The following is a 22155-nucleotide window of genomic DNA, read 5'->3' on the forward strand; positions in this document are numbered from 1 at the left end:
GAAAAAAGTTTTGGAAGTAATAATTATTCAAGTCTCATCATGTAGTCTACATGAAATTCATAAAAACCCTAACACATGCATGCATGCATATATCTTTGCTTTGCTTGCTACCAATTTATGGCCCCAAAGTGTCAGGTATGTTCAATTAAAAAATGTTAATATAGCAAGTAATTAAACTTTGTTCACTTAATTAATTAATTGATTATCATCTCCAAGTACACTAATGAACATTATTGAATTTAATCAACATAATGTAAATATGTAGTTATATCTATCTCAAACACAACTTTCAAACTATCACTACTAGAATCTTTTGGATTATTATATATGAGACAGATTAACATTATACTATACTTATATTAATATTCACATAAGTACTAAATAGTTTTCAGTTTAGCATAATCATAACTTCAATTCAAATATAAAAATAATATGGAAATTAAACATCCAATTTTTAGTCTAATAACATCAAAATAAACAAATGAATTGAATAATTTTAATTTGGCACATGCCCTAATAAGGTTTATATATATAATCTTAGCTTAATTAATCCACAAAAAGAAAGTGTCATATCTGGAATAACAGGAAAACCTTCCTGCCACCCACTATTAAAGCATTCATAATAATGAATCATATCTTTACTAAAAATAAGAGATTATTTCATGAAAAAAGTAAATAAAATAAAAAAGCTGAATGCACCTTTAATTTTTTGTATTCTAAATAGGTTAAATTACACAGTTGGTCCCTACACTTTCAGTAAAATTGCAAATTGGTCCCTATACTTTAAAAGTTTGTAATTGGGTCCTTAAAGATAATTAAAATTTATAATTTAGTCTCCATTATTCAAAAAGTGTTTGATTTAACAGAATATTCTCAGTATATTCTCTATTTTAACATAATATTCTTAACATATTCTAAGAATATTCTGTTAAATCAACACTTTTTGACCGGCAGGGACTAAATTGCAAATTTTAATTCTCTTTAGGAATTCAATTACAAACTTTTAAAGTGTAAGAACCAATTTGTAATTTCACTAAAAGTGTAGAGACCAACCATGTAATTTAACCTTCTAAATAATAAGCAAATGTTGGCTATTTTAATCACATCAATAATTTGGTTTTTTTTGGGAGAAGAGATGAAAGATATGACCACATCAGAAGCATGTTTACATGCATTTTATAGCAAAAAGTATGCAAATAAAAAATATCATAATTATTAAAAGTCCAAATAAACATGCTACCCTTTAAATGATTAAAGCAAAAACATTGGATGGTATTTTCAGGACACACAATAATATATATCATCTCACTCTATGTCATGAACCACATGTTAGTTAATTAATTAATTAGTAAGTTGTTACTAACATTACCATATTTGATTTAATTTAATTAATATTAAATATTAATTATTGTACAATAGGGAAGAGGAAGAGTAATCATCAGCAATGTCTCAATGTTTTGATAGATTAATTAGGTTAAAGGATTATTGGAGGCCTCTGCTAAGAGATCTCGAATCCCATGTTGATTTGAATTGGATTTGGTTGCTTGCTCTATATTTAATAATTTTCCCAAAAGAAGAGCCATGCCAATTGCCAACCATGAACCAACTCTTACTATAGTATTTATATATTAAGATTAGGATTTCGGATTTAGGGTTTAGACAAATTCAAATACTAATCATTGTATTAAGATTAAGGAGACTACTTTAATAAAGATACTAAAAATTTTTTTTTTAAAGATGTTTATACGTGTCATTTTATTATTGGACATTTTTATTAAATCAGTTAATAATTTATTTTTTAATAAATCAAAACAAAATCGGTTTATTATAGCAATAATAATAAATCTAATTGTCTGCATTATAATTATTAGATCCGGTTTGATCCGATCGAATTACACAATCTAAATCGAATATCTTTAAATTTTTTGATAAAAAGACAAATATATCTTTGACTTTTTATTTTGCAGATATTTGAATCCCTAAAAATTTAAAAATACAATTAAATCACCAAAAAGAAATTGAATTTATTGTTATTGTTATAAAAAATAACCAGTTTAATAATACGTTCAATAATAATGCGACACGAAGTGTCTTTACAAAAAGACGTTTTACACGTCTTTATGGAAGTATCCCCTGAGATTAAAGCAAATTATGCATTTAAATATTTTTAAAAGTTTATGAAAATATGAATAAATAAATTAGAAGAAATTAAATTAACCTTTAATTAGTTAATATTTATTATTTTTATTTATTGTAAAAAAAATTAGCTTTTATTTTTTGAATAATTTAAAATTTAAAATAAAAAATTTAACTGATATTAACTAAAAAAAGTATGACTCTATAATTGAATTATAAAAAAATTTATAGATTATTATATAAATATATCCTACATCATATAATATTATAATCAAACTTAATTTTTTAATAAAGATATACATAATTATTATTTTTGTTAACTCTATTGATAATCTTTTATGTTTATAAAGTTATTAGTAACTTCTAATAATATTTCAGTTTTTATTTTCTCAATCTATTAATTAATAACCACTCCAATATATAGGAACTAAAACAAAAAGGAAAAATATAAAACAATAGCTAATATACACGTGGCAACACCTCATTGGATGAGTTATTTATTGGTACTAATTAAGGAATCTAATTCTCCTCCCTTTTGCTTAGGCTGCTGGAATTTTTGTATGTAGTATTTTAAATTTCTCCCTTTGTTTGTCTATTATTTGTTTTCTCATACCAAGCACTCATTTGTGTGTGTGTGTTATCATACAAAGTTTTTTTATTTTAAATATATAATCAAGAAACCAAAGCAGGCTTTTCCACTAATTTATTCAACTTAATTAAGTACAATTTCCACTGCTTATTATATATATATATGTGTATATATATAAGTATATATGTTGCATCTGCAGAAAAATATATATTAGATAATATCAACTTAAAAAATATTAATTTACTAATTTTTAGATTATCAGTTAAAATTTTTCTTATAATATGCTCTTATTTAATGATTCTATATAGAATATTTTTTTCTTTTTATATGTTATTAGTGATATACTTTAAGTTCTTTGTATATGTTTAAAAAATTAATATATCTAGACTATGAATATTTAAATAAAAAAGAAATTTAAATTTAAAAATAATATAACTAGTAATATATATCATCACACATTTTACATTATAAGCAATGTCCAACTCAAAGCAAAGAGGCAAGAGTTGAATGTATGTTAGATTTTTTTATTTTTATTTGCATTGTTTTTTACATACAAATAAAGCGGTGTGGCAAATTAAGTTTTTTTTTTTTTTTTTTCTCTTCCCATTATTGTAAACTATAGATCTTTGTGAATGCAAGTCCCAATGCATCCTACTAATAATGACATGGGAGGAAAAATAGGGACAGTCCAAATTTTGGTTTAAAATATATAAGAACTTTGTAGACATGTTTACTTGCAAGTGCTGTCTTCTTACTCTACCACCTCTTTGATCTTTTATTATTATTATTATTATTATTATTATTATTATTATTATTATTATTATTATTATTATTATTATTAGTAACTTTTGGAGTAATACATTATTTTTGTGCTCAACATTTGGAATAAACATTTAAATTGTTCTATTTGTATCTCTAATATTTATAAAAGTGATTTAATAATATTATCTTGTCATGAATTATACTACCAGATTAGAATAAATTTTTCGATTATTCTCATTTATATGTATTTATTCTTAATTTGGTCTCATTTAAATATGTTCGATTTTAATATTATTGTACCCACTATTTGTATTTAGGTTCAATTATATCTCTAAAAAAGTAAATTGTGTAAATATTACAGGGATTAATTTTAATTTTTGATGAGCTATTATCCGAAGTGGATCATCGATTTTGTTCCCTAAACATTTGTTTTCTAACTTCAAGAAGAGATTTTTAAAACTCCAACTAAAACTCATGACGTGTAATTGATGGCATAATAATATTAAATTATTTTTACAGATGTTACAAATACAAATAAGACGATTTAAAAATTAAAAATACAAATAAAATTTAATCTAAATATTAGAAACAAAAATAATACTTTACTCTAATTTTTTCTATTTATTTTTTGCTTTCTTCATTGTTCAATGCATGGTTGATGATCTGCATACATAGGTAGCCTTCAATATTAGAACCTTAATTTTAGGTCAATAGGTTTGGTTAAAATATCATGAAATCTCACCATAAAATAATCAGAACTCATTGCATGCTAGCTGCAATTTAATGTTTGTTAATTAATGCTGCTAATATCTTATGGTTCATCTTTCCAAAATTAATAGTGGTCCCTTAAAATGGTTGAATTAAGTTAGTTTAGTTTCTAATAAAAAATTTTTAAATTGATTTTGGATAATAAAAAAATATATGTGGATAATTAATTTTAATTAGACAATATTAATTATTTTTTATTGTAAAATAATTTTTTAACCTTAGTTTTTTAGAAAATTTTGGGTTCAGTTATAATTTAAATTTTAGAGTTTAAAATTCAAATAAAAAATAATTTAAAAAATTAATATATATTGATTGAAAAAAATTAATTTCCTAACCGAATTGAACTAAATTTTTGTTTATTAAAAACTTTTATTTTTTGTGTTAAGATTTTAAAAAGATCTAATCATGTCAGTTTAGTTCCTAATAATAAAATGTAAATACCGATAATTTATTTTTTTTTTTAAAAAAAAAAAAAAGAAAAAGTGGTGGGCTCAACAAGGAGTAGCTAGGACAATTTGCCTAATTTAGGTTAAGCCTATGCAAGTAAAGGTATATATTAATTAATAATAAGCTCCATTACAAGAATGAGCTTGAAGAATATGAGAGCTTTAAATCTGACCACCTTTTTTGGTGTATCAATATGTTTGCAACGTAATTAATTTGACTAAATGTTAACATTGTTCACTTTATAATGTATGTCTTGATATTTTAATGATGATTTATTACAAGACAATACCTAACAAATGCTAAGGATATTATAAATAATGAAAGACTCCATACTGTTACTACTTAATTAGCAACACTATTACTAAGTGTTGTTAACGCATGATGAGTGGTAACCGTAAAAGTTAAACAAGAGTGCTAACTACTTCTAACTTCTAAGATATAATTAAAGAAAAATGATAGATTTAATTATTCTCTCATCACTTGGATTGCGTTTGTTTCTTAAAACGGGATAAGATAAGATACTAAAAATAAAATACAAAAAATAGAGACACAAAATTTTATATTTTTATATTTTGTATAGTGATAAATTAGAATAAATTATAAAATTTTAATTTATTCTATTTTTTCATTCAAAAAATTTGAGAAGAAAAATATAATAATAAAAAATATAATTATAAAAAATTAACAAAAAAAATAAAAAAAATAAAAAATAAATTGTGTCATTTGTTAGTGTCTTTATGTTCTTCCTGTCAAAATAGATACAAAATACACTAATTCAATGTTTCTGGACATAATATCTCTGTTTAAATCTCATTTGTCAAACACAATTTTGCGTCTTTATACTCCTGTCTTAGTGTTCTGTCCTTATAAACAAACACAACTTTAACTACGTAATACTAGATCCGTTATAAATATGAACAAGTAGCTATAGACATAATGATTAAATATGATTATTTAAAAATTATAAGTTAAGAATGCGTTTAATTTGGTTTTTTATTTTTTATTTTTATTTTTATTTTTAGTATTTTTATTTTTAGAATTCTATTGTTATTATTATTTTTTTCATAAATTTCAAAAAATAAAAATACAATTAAATGCATCTTAAGTTTGAAGAATCTCCTTTGAATAATATTTTCAATAATAATAATAATAATAATAATAATAATAATAATAATAATAATAGTAATAGTAGTAGTAGTATTAGATAGAAGACAATAATGATGATGGTGCAATATTTTTTTTTTCAAATCAAGCTATATAGCAACTCTTTTGAGAGATCTTCTATACATTAAAATCATAGGAGAGTTACAATATATCATATATAATTCATGATTGTAAAATACTTTGGAAATTTTCTTTTATGGCTCCATAAATTTGTTCATTATCAAAGAGAACTACGGTAAATAAAGAACCACCAAATATATTTATATTTTCAGTTATTTATATATTGGACATGAATTGACGAAACTAGTTAATGATTTATTTCATCTCCATATATAGATTTATACAAACCAACAAGGGGGTATGTTCATTGATATGGCTAAGTTGTCACAATTAATTAAAAACCACAGACAATGAATCTTCATATCTTTATTTTTGTTGTTTCATTTCATTTAGTCTCTCTTGAAACCCTATATAAGTGCATGACTCATATCACTTTGTTCTTTAGCAATTAATATACTTTAGAAAAAATTTCAAGTGTACCAAAAATATCGGTATTTCAATTGTTTTAATCGTTGATTTGAATTATAAAAAATATATATAATATATATTAATTAAAATCAACGGCTAAAACAACTGAAATACCGATGTTTTCGATATACTTAAAACTCTTCCTATACTTTATTTTATTAGTAATATTATTAAAATATTTTTTTTCTAAAAAAAAATAAAATAAAATAAAAATGGGGGTAGATGGCCCCAGCTAGATTTGGGGGCCTTGACCAAAACCAACCAAAACTCTCATTAAAAATATTCATAGCAAAGCTCTTCTTCCAAGGAATAGTAAAGGACAATGTAATAAGATCAAAAGGAAAAAAGATATGGAAAAAAAAAAGGAAAAAAAAAAGAAAAAACCTGAATAAGAGTTGGCAATGTCAGTTGCAAGCCAAACTGTTATGATTATCTCTTCTTTAAAATATTGAACATTGAATGACTTCGACAAAACCAAAAGCAACCTCCCTTGAAATTCGAATAGCTAGTAAACAATGCAAAATATATTAAACACTTCTTACATTTATATTAAAAATAGATTATTATATATTTATATATATTATAACATGAAATTATGTTTTTTACTAATTAGTTTTGATTTTTATGTATGTTTTTATAGAGAGAAGTTCTAGAAGTATATGATCTACGCATAAGTCATAGTAAGATAGAATATATAGAATGTAAGTTTGGTTGTTGAAGGAAAAATTCTAATACAAAAGTGAAGATTAGAAAAAACATTCTACGAAAAGTTAAAAGTTTTAAGTATCTTGGGTGTATCATATATGATAATAATGGAAAGATTGAATAGAATGTAAATCATAGGATCTAAGTAGGTTGGTCAAAATGGCGGAGTGCATCTAATTTTATGTGACAAAAAAATACTCTTAAAACTTAAAAGTAAATTCTATGGCACTGCTACTACACCGACTATGCTTTATGGTACAGAGTGTTGGGCGGTCAAAGGAAAATACGAACATAAGTTAAGTGTGGCAGAAATGAAGATGTTGAGATAGATGAGTGGTCATATGCTATGGATAGAATAAGAAATGGAGATATAAGAGAGAGAGAGAGAGAGTTAGAGTAGCACCTGTTGTGGAAAAGATCGTAGAATTGCGCCTCAGGTGGTTTGGACATGTGAGAAGAAGACCGATAGAACACCCAGTCAAAAAGGTGGATGAGATGAAAGATAGACAAGGGTAAAAAGCAGAGGAAGACCTAAGAAGACCATCTATATAATGGTCAAACAAGATCTACATATAAATGATTTCTCTGTAGATATGATACATAATAGAGTTCAATAGCATCATTTTATCTATATAACCGACCCTACTTAGTGGGACAAAACTTTGTTGTTTGTAGTTTTGATTTCTAGTCACTATTAGTTAGTATAAAAAATACATTAATAATTGTTGATTATAATTTTTTTTATAATATATTAACTTAAACATTTAATGTGTTAATAAAATTCAACTCACATGAACAAGATTGATACTTGAATAATTTCACTATATAATACAATATATGGAAAAAACTTTAAAAATGATATAACGATCTAGATATCACCGTAATTTTAAAACAATAAAATATTCACATACATATATTAATAGAGAATTGTCAGATAATTCAACAGAATTATTTATTATTTATTGTTAATAATTAATTATTAATATTATTAAAGTATTAGACTAAAAAAATTAAATTAGTGACTAAAAATAATAAATTTTAATTATCTTTAAACATTCTCATATTAATATCTTAAAAACATAAAAAACCTAATATAACCCTCTTTGTTTAAAAATTTAAAATTGAATACGATAAATCAAGAAATTACATTATTATTGGTTAACTAATGAGTTTTATTCCAAAAGATGGTTAGTTATTATAGTTGGTATAAAAAATGTCCGCATATCTTACGAAAAACACATGCTTGATTCCTAGTGTTAATTTGATTATTATATATTTTGATGAGTGACTTATTAATATCTCTTTAAACCTTTGATAGTATATTAAACAACAATCTAATTCACACCTTTATTTTGTAAGTTTAAAAACAAAATCTAATCAAGAATCTTTACCATATAATATTACAAAATTTTGGCCAGTAATTTTTTGTATTTTTAATCATTATTTAATCAGTATAAATATTAAATTAATTTTAATAAATAAATTTTATTAATTTATGTATATAAACTCTAAAAATTATGAGTATAAATTATTGTATTGATTTATATATGCATTCTCTAATAAATAATTAAATATAGATATAAATTATATATTTTTGTATATAAAATTTTTGTAAATATATATAAATTATTATTGGTCAAATTTTGATAAAATATAATAATATTTATTTATCATGTAATATTGTTCATAATATATTAATCGGTTCAAATATCATTAATTAAAAGTTAGAATAAATATTTAATTTAGTTTTTAGCAACTTTTTCTACAAACAATTGAATTTTAGCCCAGAATAACTAACAATTCAAATTTCAATCATGAAAAGTGAGACAAGTTACTCTAACAAGTTATTGATAAAAATAGAATAAAATACTATTTCTAATAATAAAAGATTTAAGTGTTGATTATTCATAAAAAATTAGATTAGTTCGACAAAATAAGTAGTTTATTAGATAATTTTTTCGAATGTCTTAGCAATTATATCAAACTTATCTAATCTTAAATGAATATGAAATTAGTTTACATCTTTATTTTATTGAAACTATTTCTAATAAATTTAAGCTGGTTGCAGGGGTGGAGCCTCTCATGGTTTAAGGTCCCCTAAACTTCAATTTTTCTTTTATAAAACTGTCTGTAAATTTTGATTTAGTTTTTCTTAAAATTTTTATTTTAATCTCGTTATATTTAAAAATTAAATTTCGGTCCTTTCCCAAATTTTATATTAATTCCACCCCTAATTAATTGAGTAGTTATTCGTTCGTTTAAGTAGGTGTCGAAAATTTAAATCCTATCTTATACATACAGTAACCTATTAATTAATAAAAATTTTTAAATAAAATTTAAATTTGCGGCAGATTATTCGTCGATTTGCTAGATACATGCGAAAAAAATTATCTCAACTCAATTTTTTTGTCATAAAAGATGATAGCAAATTGGTGGTAAAAATATATGTACCACTACAACTTTATAATTCATATCTCACATCATATCATATTGAAAAGTTTTCATGTATATCGGTATATTGGTATTTTAGTAATTTTTAATCGTTAATCTTAATTATATATATTATATATATTTTTTATAATTAAAATCAACGGTTAAAAATTACTAAAACACGGGTGAGTTCATTTGAAAATTTTGCTATCATATTATAGCTTAGGAAGAGGAGCTTCAAGCTTAGAACTTAATTTGGGAGATTAAGGTTTACTTAGTAGTAGTATTATAAAATAGCAATGGCGGTGGTTAATCATGAATGAGCACTCTTTTTAATGCACAAAGAGTGAGTGGGTATAACTTCAGGGTCTTTACAAATTACAATCACTATTTTTCCTTTTTTTTTCTCTTCCTTTCTTTCTTTCTCTCCTTCAGAAAAAAAATAAAAAAATTCAATTTCACACATTAACACATTGGTTTGTTAGCTGCAACATTTACTTCTGTTTGGTTTTACCCTTTCTCTCTCTTACCCTCCTTTTTTCCTCTCTCTCTCTCTCTCTCTAAAAATCACAGCTTTTTTATTGTATGTGTTGCTGCCATAGACAGTGAATGAATGGCAGGGGTTTGTTAACAAGAAAGTAGGAGCAAGTGATTTTTCACAACGAAATCCAAAAGGGTCCCAAAATTTCAATAAAAGTTTCAATTTTTTTAAGTGGGAAAAAAAGAAAAAGAAATTAAAGAAGGAATTGAATGAATGGAAGGCACAGGGTGCCAAAAGTAGTACAGAATCAGAAATGGGGTATCTTTCTCTTCCTACTTTTGGTTTTTGGAGTGTTCTTTTTTTTTGAGTTATAAATTTTGCTTCATTTATCTCATTACTCTCTCTTTCTTTCCCCCTTTCCCTGCAGGTTTTGGTTCTGCAGGGTTCTGACTAGGGTTTGAATGAAGGTACTTATTATTAATACTGAAATCAATGTCCTTTGCATAATTGAGATTGACTGCATATATATCTGTTGAGATTCTTTTCAGCTTTCTTTGTTTCTGTTGAAATTATTACTATCAATCTGAATTTCATTTTAGATTCTAGTTTAATTTAATTTGACTTGAGTTTTTCTTTTTATTTTTTTTTCTTTTTTTGAAAGAGACTTTATTGCCCTCTTGTCCCTCTCTACTCCTTGTAGAAGGGTCCTTCATTTATGACAATTTGGTGTACCTTCAAAGTTTCAGTGATTGGCTTTGGAAATGGTAGCTGCCAAACTCGTGTGAGTTCAAAGTACATCTTTGGGGAACTTCACTTGGGGTGTTAAAAGTCTTTTCAATTTTTGGTGTTTATGAACTCGTTTGATTTAAGTGAAGTTGCTATCTTTTTTATATGTATATATCTCTATCTCTTTGTTTTGTTCTTGTTATTGTGGATGGTGTTCAATTTCTAGAGTAAAAGAGTTAGTTTCATCTTTGAACTGTTGAAGTTTTATCATTGTGATCATTGTTTTGTTAACTTTGGTTGAAGAGGAAATTTCATGAATTAGTTTAATTTCCTTGAATTTTTAACTTACTATTCAATTTTTAACTTCTGTTTCTTCTTTCTGCTTTCTGTTTGTTTGATTGCTTCTAGAAGCCATTGAAAAGAATCTGCTAGTGGTTTTTCGTTGGTAGTGCTTTGGTTAAGGATTATGGGAGACAGGGAGAATTTCGAGGTAGATAGAGACCGGGATCGCGTGAATTATTCGACTAGTATGGCTTCGGATTGGAGGTTTGGTGTTGGGAACTTTGCAAATTCAATGGTGGATTCGTATGTTACAAATTTTTGGGACCACCCCAATTCCCAGAACCTGGGATTTTGTGACATTAATGGGGGCTCTTCGAACATGAACGTGATTGGAAAAGATGGATTCGGCTACGGTAGAGGCAGTCATGATCATAGGACACTAGAAATGGGTTGGAGCCATGCTAGTTCTGTGTTGAAGGGTGATAACAATGCTTTCTTGCCAAATGGACCAGCAATGCTTCCACAGAGTTTATCTCAGTTTCCGAGTGATTCTGGATTCATCGAGAGGGCTGCGAGACTCTCGTGCTTTGGCGCGGGGAATTCCGTGGACATGGTGAACTCATTTGGGATTCCTCAATCCATGAACCTTTATGCTAGGATTGGGGGAACAATGCAGGGAACAGGGGATGCTCTTTTAGGACATGGATTAAGATCGGCAGCACTCGGAGGACAATCTCATAAAAGTGATCCGAATGTAGTTGAAGATGCGAAAGATGATAAAGAAATGACTCTCCAGGATGATAAAAGAAGTGAAAATCTTCCAGTGTCTCATGATGAAGGGAAACAAGCTCTTGGTGGTTCTCCTAATGAATCAGATAGAGCCGAATCGAGTGGCCGAGATGATTCCCCAATGTTGGAGTGTACAAGTGGGGAGCCTTCAAATAAGGGACTAAGCTCAAAGAAAAGGAAAAGAATTGGACTGGTATGGTTTTTGAGCTCTATTTATCAAATTCGCATGCATATTCATGTATGTGACTCTGTTGTTTCTTGTGTTGCAGGATGCCGATAAAGATAAAGTCGATGGAAGTCCTGAACAACCTGGTGCAGCCGTGAAGGAGAATTCCGGGAGTCGACAGCAAAAGGGGGAGCAACAACCGACTCCATCAACCAAGGGGTCCGGGAAGAATGCCAAGCAGGGTTCTCAAGCATCTGATTCACCTAAGGAGGAGTACATACATGTTAGGGCTCGCCGGGGTCAAGCAACAAATAGCCACAGCCTTGCAGAAAGAGTAAGACATATTAAGATACCATCTATGTCTATGGTGGGAAAAAATAATTATTTCGATTAAGAATTTTAAAGTACGATGAATCGATGATTATGATTCTAACTCTAGGTAAGGAGGGAAAAGATCAGCGAGCGTATGAAGTTTCTTCAAGACCTTGTACCTGGATGCAGCAAGGTAGCTCTAAAATTTGAGACTGGAAGATTTTTCTAGCTAAAGCCTTGTTAGGACTTAGCGTGTAGCTTTCTTTAAACTTCATTTTCAATATGTTTGTAGGTCACGGGAAAGGCAGTGATGCTAGACGAAATTATAAACTATGTACAGTCTCTTCAAAGACAGGTTGAGGTATGGATGAAAATTGAAAACGTATCTTCTCTCCCTATATTTTTAACTGTTATTGTTGAACCATGGAACTGAAATTCCTGTTGTTTTTGGACTCTTTGTTAGCCTGATTTCGGCATATAATTCTTTTACTAGCATCTTATACAATTAAAGTATTCTTTCTTCCTTCTCTGTTTTGCATTTATTCGAGCTAAAGTTGACACTCCCTTTCATCCTCTCGGCAGTTTTTGTCAATGAAACTTGCCACGGTAAATCCGCGGATGGATTTTAATATTGAGGGATTGCTTGCCAAAGAAGTAAGTCTCTAAGTTATTTGCATTTTGGTGAGTTTAAAACATACACATGGCAGTATACACATCACTGATCTCAAATTCTCAATACAACCTGAACTTTTCATCAGATTCTTCAGCAACGGGCCGGTACTTCTTCCGCGCATGGGTTTCCTCCAGAATTGTCCATGGCTTTTCCGCCATTACATCCATCTCGACCAGGACTTGTTCATTCGACTCTTCCTAGCATGGCAAATTCATCGGATATACTTCGGCGGACGCTTCAACCAAATTTGGCGCACTTGAACGGAGGATTCAAGGACCCAAATCAGGTACTCAAGTCCACTACAGGCAATGTTATTTTGACAACATATCATTTAAGGACCCAAATTGTGAAATAACTTTGCATTTTGTTGATTTTTCTGATTGTTTTGCAATCTCTATTATGTTCTCTATGAATTGCAATAGCTTCCTGAAGTCTGGGACGACGAGCTTCACAACGTTGTACAGATGACATTTCCGACATCTGCCCCTCCGAGTTGCCAAGACCTGGATGGTAAGCTATAAGCTTTTTCGCCTACGAATGAACCTTTCCAAGTTGCACATAACTGTTGCCAATGAGAACAAGCTAAGAAAAATCACGACGTTTCATGTTGATTCAGGTTCTGCGCCTTCGGGTCAAACAAAAACCGAACCTTGATGTTCAAGTCTTCGTGCCATGCATCCTCGTACATTAGCCAATTCGGCGCACCATGGAGCAGACGGATCTAAGTTACCGAAACAGAATGCCGGATACTCGAATATGTATCAAATTTAACCCGCAACACACCTTCTAGATGAAGGCTTTAAAGGGCAGAGTTGCATACAAGAAGGAACTGACTCTAGATTATTACATAAAAGGAAATTAGAGGAGTATTCAAGGATGTTCCTTTGTGTTTCTTTTTTTACATTTCAAGCATGAAAATAGATATCCTGAATGTAGTTTGGAAGTGGAATCTGCTTGATGAAGTAGAGTTTGTTCATTGAATGTATAATATGTATTTAAGCAGAATGCAAAGATGGGATCTCACCACTCTTAATGTTTCTTGTGGCTTTGCACCAAGTTTGATCAACAGAATGAGCAAAAGCAAAAGCCCTTTTTTATCCTTTTTAATTGGTGTAACAAGCTCCTGGTTTTTTCAGTTGATGCTTATTTGCTACTTGCACATATTATAAAGTAATGTTTGCTACATTCTCCAAAAATCAGCTGTGTTTCATTGTTGCAATGTGAGTAGTATCATTGAATTCCATATGGTGTGGCAAAATGTATACTACTACAGTACTTCTATTACTACTACTACTACTGCAACAACAAAAAAGTTTTATCCCATTAGGTATGGTCGATTACATGGATCAAATGATGGAATTATCAAATGAGGGAATTGTGTACTATCATGTATTATATTTACAGTGAGACTGTCAAAACGTAGATTTCTTTTGATTATTTCATGTATGATCTTTTTAGGTCTTTATTTATCACTTGCCACTTGTCTACGTTTTATAATCTATTCTATCCACTTTTTTTAATCCGGTGTTCTGCTAATCCTCTTCTCACATATCTAAATTATATAAGACAAAATTCTATCATCATTTTCACATAAAATGTATATAATAGTGTAATATTGGTTTAGTTATTCTGTTATTCTTTATAATTATATTTAAGAGAAATACTAGAAGGTCATTAGAATTTGTTGTTTTTAACCATCAATTAACTATCAATATCTAAAAGTGAGGTAAAGTACGTTGTTTGATTACTAAACTAAAGGAATTGAGTTGATAGCTAAAAGTAACGACTAAAAATAATAAATTCTGATGGCTCTCTAACATTTCTATTTATCAATATTTAATTAAATTTTTATAGTTTAAAATTGTAATTGAGATTAGACAAAATTTTAATTAAGTTTTTTCAAACTAACTTTTTGTTAGAAATTTAAAATATTTTAGAAGTATTTTTTTTTTTTTTTTGTGTTGATGTATGATAAATTATAGAATATTTTGGAAAGAAATATTTTTTACTATTGTGTGATTTTTTTCTTTTTTTTTAAAGATTAATTAGTAAAGTTTTAATTATAATTTTTTGTTTAGTATAATGATGTATTTATAAATTTTTAATTATAAATATCTAATTCAAAATTTGATAAAATTATAAAAGATTAATAGAATAATTAAATTCATAATATTAATATGCATATATATTGTAATGTAATAAACTTGTGAGAGTGAAAAATGTATTTTAATAAATGTTTGACAAAAATGTCAAAATATGTATTAAAATAAAATAATATCGAATTATAACAAAATACATTAGTTGAAAATTGAAATAAAATAAAATTATATGAAGATAGTATAGTTTAATTTTATTTAATTTCTATAAAACCTTTGCTTTCTCGGTTCAGTTTAGCACGCACCATTTTTTCGCGCCACAAAACACTTAAAAAAAAAAATGCCACCCTCTTCTTCCAACTACTACTGTTCTTTGCTCAAAGTTTGCTGCGAAATCCGCAATATTAACCAACTCAAGAAGCTCCATTGCCTCATAATCAAGGCTTTCATAGACCCAGAAACATTCTTATTGAATAACATCATCAGCTCTTATGCAAAACTCGGCAGAATCAGATATGCACGTACGGTGTTCGACAAAATGCCCCAACCGAATGTATACTCGTGGAACAGCATTCTTTCTGCGTATTCAAAACTGGGTCAGGTTTCTGAGATGGAAAACTTGTTTGTTGCCATGCCAACCCGTGATGTGGTGTCTTGGAATTCCCTTATTTCGGGGTATGCTGGTTGTGGTTCCCTTGACCAATCAGTGAAGGCCTATAACTTGATGTTGAATGATGGGCTGTACCATCTGAATAGGATCACGCTCTCGACGATGCTTATTCTTGCATCTGATCAGGGGTGTGTCTATTTGGGACAGCAGATTCATGGGCATGTGGTGAAATTCGGTTTTGGGTGTTATGTTTTTGTTGGGAGTCCTTTAGTGAATATGTACTTGAGGATGGGAATGGTATCTTCTGCAAGGCAAGCTTTTGAAGAAGTGTCGGAGAAGAATGTGGTTTTGTATAATACTTTGTTGACGGGGCTTATGCGATGTGGTAGGATTGAAGATTCGAGGCGTTTGTTTTATGATATGCGAGAGAGGGATTCGATTTCTTGGACAACAATGATCACAGGGTCTGCTCAGAATGGGTTGCACGAAGAAGCTATTGATTTTTTCAGAGAGATGAGATTGGAAAATCTAGAGATCGATCAGTACACATTTGGAAGTGAGTTAACTGCATGTGGTGGTCTTATGGCTTTGCAAGAAGGCAAGCAGGTTCATGCTTACATAATTAGGACTGATTATAAGGATAATATATTTGTCGGCAGCGCTCTTGTTGACATGTATTGCAAATGCAAGAGTATAAAATCAGCAGAAACGGTTTTCAAGAGGATGTCCTGCAAGAATGTTATCTCTTGGACCGCAATGTTGGTGGGATATGGACAGAATGGTTATAGTGAAGAAGCTGTTAAAGTCTTTTGTGATATGCAAAACTTTGGGATCGAGCCAGATGATTTTACCCTTGGGAGTGTAATTAGCTCATGCGCAAACCTTGCAAGCTTAGAAGAGGGTGCCCAATTTCATGGGAGGGCTCTGGTTTCTGGCCTGATTTCTTTTCTTACTGTTTCCAATGCACTAGTTACATTATATGGGAAGTGTGGGAGCCTTGAAGACTCTCATCGACTTTTTAATGAAATGACCTTCAGAGATGAAGTCTCTTGGACAGCACTTGTTTCTGGATATGCACAGTTTGGTAAAGCCGATGAAACAATCAGGTTATTCGAAACAATGTTAGCACATGGTTTGAAACCCGACAAGGTTACTTTCATTGGGGTTCTTGCAGCTTGCAGTAGGGCAGGACTAGTAGAGAACGGAAAACAGATATTTGAATCGATGATTAAGGAACATGGGATTACGCCAATTCAAGATCATTACACCTGCATGATTGACCTTTTTAGTCGAGCTGGTAGATTAGATGAAGCAAGGAATTTTATAAATAGGATGCCTTTCGGTCCTGATGGAATTGGTTGGTCAACCTTATTAAGTTCATGTAGATTCCATGGAAACATGGAAATTGGCAAGTGGGCTGCTGAGTCTCTCTTGGAATTAGAACCACATAACACTGCATGCTACATCTTACTTTCCAGCATCTATGCAGCCAAAGGGGAATGGGAAGAAGTTGCCAAATTAAGAAAAGGGATGAGAGATAAGGGACTGCGAAAGGAACCAGGATGTAGCTGGATCAAATATAAGAACCAAGTATACATTTTCTCTGCGGATGATCAGTCAAATCCATTTTTGGATCGGATATATTCTGAGCTTGAAAAGCTGCATGACAAAATGATACAAGAAGGATATGTGCCTGATATGAATTCTGTTCTGCATGATGTTGGGGATTCAGAGAAATTAAGAATGCTTAATCATCATAGTGAAAAGCTTGCTATTGCCTTTGGATTGATATTTATTCCTCCTGGTCTCCCCATAAGAGTAGTTAAAAATCTGAGGGTTTGTGGGGATTGCCACAATGCCACTAAGTATATATCTAAGATCACCCAGAGGGAAATTCTAGTGAGAGATGCTGCCCGGTTCCACTTGTTTAAAGGTGGAACGTGTTCTTGTGGAGACTTTTGGTGAAGTCCACTTGTGTAAAGCAATTTATCAGAATTTCAAAATGTGATGAACGAAACACGAGATCTGGCATAACTGAGACTTATGAGATCACTTTCTTCAAAGAGTATGGGTGAATGCATTTGTTTTGGCTATCCTATAATTCTTTAAAAACTTGAACTAAATGACAGATTGTGGTCCTCACTTGGCATATGACTCAACATTGTTGGTTGTCTTAATTTGAAGGGGGGGGGGGGGGGGGGGGGGAGAACGGAAGAGACTTGATATGACCATGATTTGAAGTTACAGCACAAGGAAGGATAACTATGTAGTCTACGCACATTCTTATTACCGTACAATATCATTAAAAGATGCTGATCAAGTCAGAAGCTAGGGTACAATCTGGGCATGGAATGGCATGTTGGCGGAGCGGCTTTTTAGTGGCAAGGCTACGCCATCAACGAGGCCACTTGGATAGATACTGCTGATCTTAGAGGTCAATTTCTCATTTCAATCTTATAGATATGTTATTGCTGAGGCAGGTGACAGTGTTAATGATTGCACTGGCCTGTTCAAGGAAGGCCCGTGTTTAAGCCAGAAAACACTCACTTCTCCAAAATGCACATCTGATTTTTTCCCTCCCATTTGAAGAGCTTATGATGCCATGATCATAGGGCAATATATGAGTTCTTTATTTTTTTTTATACTAATTTATCAGTTTTCCAACTTAGTGGAAGAAAGTTTTATTATTATAGACTAACTAATGTTACTTTACTTAATTTCTTTGTTTGCGAGCATACCAAATAAATAAATAAATTGCATTATCTGTAAGCGCAACAGTTTTTTCTTGTTACAGTTGATAAACACAAATCAGATAAGATGTTGTATTTTGGTTCTTTTCTTAGTGTTTTCTGTTTTCCTTCATTTAAAATGAGCAACTCTGTTCAAACAGTCTGAAATATATGTTAGAACTGGGATCAGGATGCTAAAGAAATGTGTATTAGTGCTGAATATGAAACTGCAAAGGGTGATACATGAGAGATCTCCTGATCTACTAGACTTCATTGACTAATTTCTCAGCTTCCTCTTTCTACATCTCTAACACTCTTTATAACCCTTTTCTAACACTACGAAGTTCCACAACTTCATCCTGGTTCCTAAGATGATATCACATCAATTTCTATAAGTACATACTTTTCAGCAGGCAGAAGATAGAAAGGTAAAAAAGTAATGTATCTGATTTGCATAATTTATATTGGAAGTCAAAGTAGAGTTGCTCAATTCAGGCTACTTGAGCTGCTTCAGACTTCTAGAGTGCAAAGATCATTGTACTGGCTGTAGTCGAGATGGAATTATCGCAAGAAACTGAATTCTAGTGAACTAGTGAATGCATTTGTTTCATGGCTGGTTAAACTCCCTCTAACCTTGCTGTTGGTTCTGCATCAGGTTCAGAAAATATAGTAAAATCCGAAAGAAAACTATTATTAGCGACCAACAATCATATTGAAAAGGAGGAAACAATGATTAATTACCTGCATCTGAGTGCAGATCTCAATGACTTCAGCCAGGGGTGCCCAATCACCAAAGTTCCTCTCAATAAATTGGTAAGCGATTCCACCCTTTCCACTCCCTACTATGAATAGTCCACCCTTTATTTCGCCTTCGCCTTTGAAGTTCTGCTGAATTCCCATATTCTTGGCTCGCTTGTAATTGGAAATTGCTCGAGGATTCAACAGAAATCCCGTTAGGAACTTTTCCTTGAGCAGATTGCCCCCTCCAAGAGCTTTGAAGAAATCCCTTCCCCGATCGAAAAGTACAACACCTCCCCAGTATCTAGGCCAGAAATCTTTGACCTGCACCACAGCAGTAATAGGTGAGTTTAAGTTGATTGATAGAAGAAATGGTGATAGTTGAAGTCTGTTAATACCTCTGCCTCTATGTGCTCATGAAGAACAGCAAATAGTTGAACCCCAAGTGCATCAAATATTGGTTTCTGGGAGAAAAGTTTGTGTGCTTCTGCTCTACACATGATGCACCTGTTTCCCATGTTTAAGGAACACTATGAAGCTAATTTCAATTTTACATGATGTATAGAAATGCACAATTTACAAGTGTAGGTTGTTAGATATGAAAAACTACATAGATTTCACTTAACAACTTAAGTTTTATAAGACAACAGAACATGAGAGGTTTTGTTGTATATAATAATCATTGATTTCCCTATAGATTTTTTTTTTTTTGAAAGAGATGGTTTATCACATTAGGATTTAGACCTAAACAGAAACATATTTATAAGTATTGAGCGTAGGTTAGAACTCTTCACATGGCTTTAAATTATATTTTGTCCTACTTTAGACATGATACATAATAGGGATTACTAGCATCATTTGATCCATGTAGCCGACCTCACCTAGTGAGATAAAGCTTTGTTGTTGTTGTTTTAATTTTGCTTTATTTGCATGTCTCATGTTTGTGTATCCTAAACATCTTGTCTGAAGTCCTTCATGTGAATGTATTGTACAAGCATATGATTATGCAAATAGGTTGTTTGCAATGAATGGAAAACTGTGAGAATTTACCCTGGCCGTCGTAGACATAGGAAAACAGCTGGTTTATGTCGCCATAGTTCTGAAGCCTTCATTGGAGGAGTCTTGGTTTTCACCAATGGTTCCATGCCAATCTTATACTCCGGTGTTAGCTTTTGAACTGATATATTTTCAATAGCAGAATATGGAGCAACTTGGTCAACGGCTGGAGGAGGTTTCACGCAGCCACATGCTCTAGGATCAGCTGGCTCACTAGCCACAATCCCTTTGAAGACATATCCTTCTTTAATCTTAGGTTCAGCCAGTGAGTATTCATTTGATCTCATCATGCTATTGGAGCCATTAGATAAAAGGCGCTTTGGGATCCTATCTTCTTTGTAGCTCATGCTGGTTCTTCTAGCAGAGAGTGCTTGTAATCCGTGGGGGTCACTGAATCTGGTTCTGTTGATGAAGCGGGCGATATGACCCCTCTTCATGTCAAACTGAGCAGAAAGATCTATAGTGCTTAAATTGAGAAGCTCCGGCAAACTTCTCCCGCAGGCCTCTATCTTATCTGCATATTGCATCAATCCGCAATCATGCAGGTATGTCCTGATTCCAAGTGCCTCCTACAACATAAGAAAATGAAAAGTTGTTTGTTTAAATTAAATTTACTGAAGTTCAAATAGTGGTAGCAGAGTTTAATGCAGGTTTCAGAGGAGTTTAATGGCTAATACCTTTTGTTTTTGTGTCATGTTCATTGAATCCATATCCTCTGAATTCATAACCTTGAGGGTTGGCACATCTTCCCAACCTTCTTCCAACAAATTAGGAAGCAGTTCCTTCAAAACTCCATTTCCTATGAATTCCTCTACTGAAAATGAAGCCATTCTTTATTCACTCTGATCTGAATGAGTGTCTTCTTTGTGTGAATGTGCTTAGAAGTTAAATGCACACTAACCTTGCTTGGTCCACAACATCATGTATACACATCATGAATGATGTTTAAGGTGTACCAAGCTATCTCATCCCTTTCTATATAAGGCCAATTTACAAATTAATAATTATAGCAAATATTCGTCGAGACGGCAAATCAACTGCTTTCTATTTTTAGATGTCTGTTATTTACTACAGTATATAGATCAACAGCTATAGGAATTAAACTAATCTAGTTTGAGGAACTATGTTGTGCTTCTTCAATCACTCAACTTTCTTTGTGTTGTTCTTTACACAAGGAAAACAAGTCTCTAACCATACATGGAACAAGTAATTACGTAATTTCACATCAGTTAAAATAACTCCTTTTTATATTGATTCCATAAATGATCATGCAAAAGAACAAATGTGAGTGGACGATTTTACACCTGTATCAAAATTAAATACTTCCTTTAAGAATTTAATTTAGGAAAAGGGAATGAGATTTAAGTTTTTGTTTAACAGGCCAAGTTGTGAGTTGCTTGATTCCTTTGCCGGCCAAAAGATTCTCTTTCTTTTGCCGGCCAAAACTGCATTTTTAAGTATATAACGAAAAAAAAGAGGCATGTTTCCAAAACCTAGGATAGTTGAGATTTAATTAGATTGTTTAAGGATCTAGTCAAGAGTTCGAATTCTAGTAGTGTATATGAAAGATGTTTTTGGCAATTTGGCCAGCATCAATGTTCTTTTGGAAAGTCTTTGGTGTAAAAGAATTTAGCTATCGCTGTCCCCTATCCATAGTAAATACTGTAAAACAAAAAAATAGTGCCAGTTTTAGAGAAATAGTTGGGTTATTTTTGTTTGATATGAGAAGCATGTGTGTGTTGTGCATTATTGTGGAAAATGTGAGTGCTAGACATGGATGTGGGAATAACTTTTTCTGAAATAGGGATGAAGAAATCGGACCATCTGATTTCTTTATAAAAAAAAATTAAACTTATTAATCGGACAGTCCGATTAGTGTGGAAGAGGAAATTTAAATTTTGGTGAAGGTAATCGGACTTCCGATTTGTATTTACAAAATTAAAAAAATTTGGAGCCTTCGATTTGTGT

At 30.7% G+C, this 22155-nt stretch overlaps 3 protein-coding genes across 5 annotated transcripts; 2 read left to right on the forward strand and 1 right to left on the reverse strand.

Annotated features, from left to right (window-relative positions):
* The first annotated feature begins 9850 nt into the window (after positions 1-9850).
* On the forward strand, positions 9851-14154 carry LOC112719736 (transcription factor bHLH49). Of its 2 annotated transcripts, none has more exons than XM_025770407.3 (10): positions 9851-10328; positions 10438-10477; positions 11145-12000; positions 12077-12307; positions 12413-12478; positions 12578-12646; positions 12868-12939; positions 13044-13244; positions 13381-13468; positions 13575-14154. In XM_025770407.3, the coding sequence occupies exons 3-10, from the start codon at positions 11203-11205 to the stop codon at positions 13610-13612; spliced, it is 1563 nt and encodes a 520-aa protein (XP_025626192.1). In that variant the 5' UTR covers positions 9851-10328; positions 10438-10477; positions 11145-11202; the 3' UTR covers positions 13613-14154. The 2 variants fall into 2 exon arrangements, with proteins under 2 accessions (XP_025626192.1, XP_025626193.1); XM_025770408.3 differs by having other exon boundaries at positions 11148-12000.
* A 1198-nt stretch (positions 14155-15352) lies between these two features.
* Positions 15353-19181, forward strand: LOC112719737 (putative pentatricopeptide repeat-containing protein At1g68930). Its single transcript, XM_025770409.3, has 2 exons — positions 15353-18098; positions 19049-19181. Exon 1 carries the CDS (start codon positions 15395-15397, stop codon positions 17627-17629), a length of 2235 nt encoding a protein of 744 aa, XP_025626194.1. The 5' UTR covers positions 15353-15394; the 3' UTR covers positions 17630-18098; positions 19049-19181.
* LOC112719739 (uncharacterized) lies at positions 18583-21589 on the reverse strand. 2 transcript variants are annotated; one of them, XM_072206271.1, is made up of 5 exons: positions 20865-21589; positions 20182-20756; positions 19530-19638; positions 19135-19455; positions 18583-19039 (listed from the first exon to the last, which is right to left on the reverse strand). In XM_072206271.1, the coding sequence occupies exons 1-5, from the start codon at positions 21015-21017 to the stop codon at positions 19022-19024; spliced, it is 1176 nt and encodes a 391-aa protein (XP_072062372.1). In that variant the 5' UTR covers positions 21018-21589; the 3' UTR covers positions 18583-19021. The 2 variants fall into 2 exon arrangements, with proteins under 2 accessions (XP_072062372.1, XP_072062371.1); XM_072206270.1 differs by lacking the exon at positions 18583-19039 and having other exon boundaries at positions 19087-19455; positions 20865-21121.
* Positions 21590-22155: the final 566 nt, after the last annotated feature.

The sequence above is a fragment of the Arachis hypogaea genome, chromosome 11, assembly GCF_003086295.3.
Source record: "Arachis hypogaea cultivar Tifrunner chromosome 11, arahy.Tifrunner.gnm2.J5K5, whole genome shotgun sequence".
Lineage (NCBI taxonomy): Eukaryota > Viridiplantae > Streptophyta > Magnoliopsida > Fabales > Fabaceae > Arachis > Arachis hypogaea.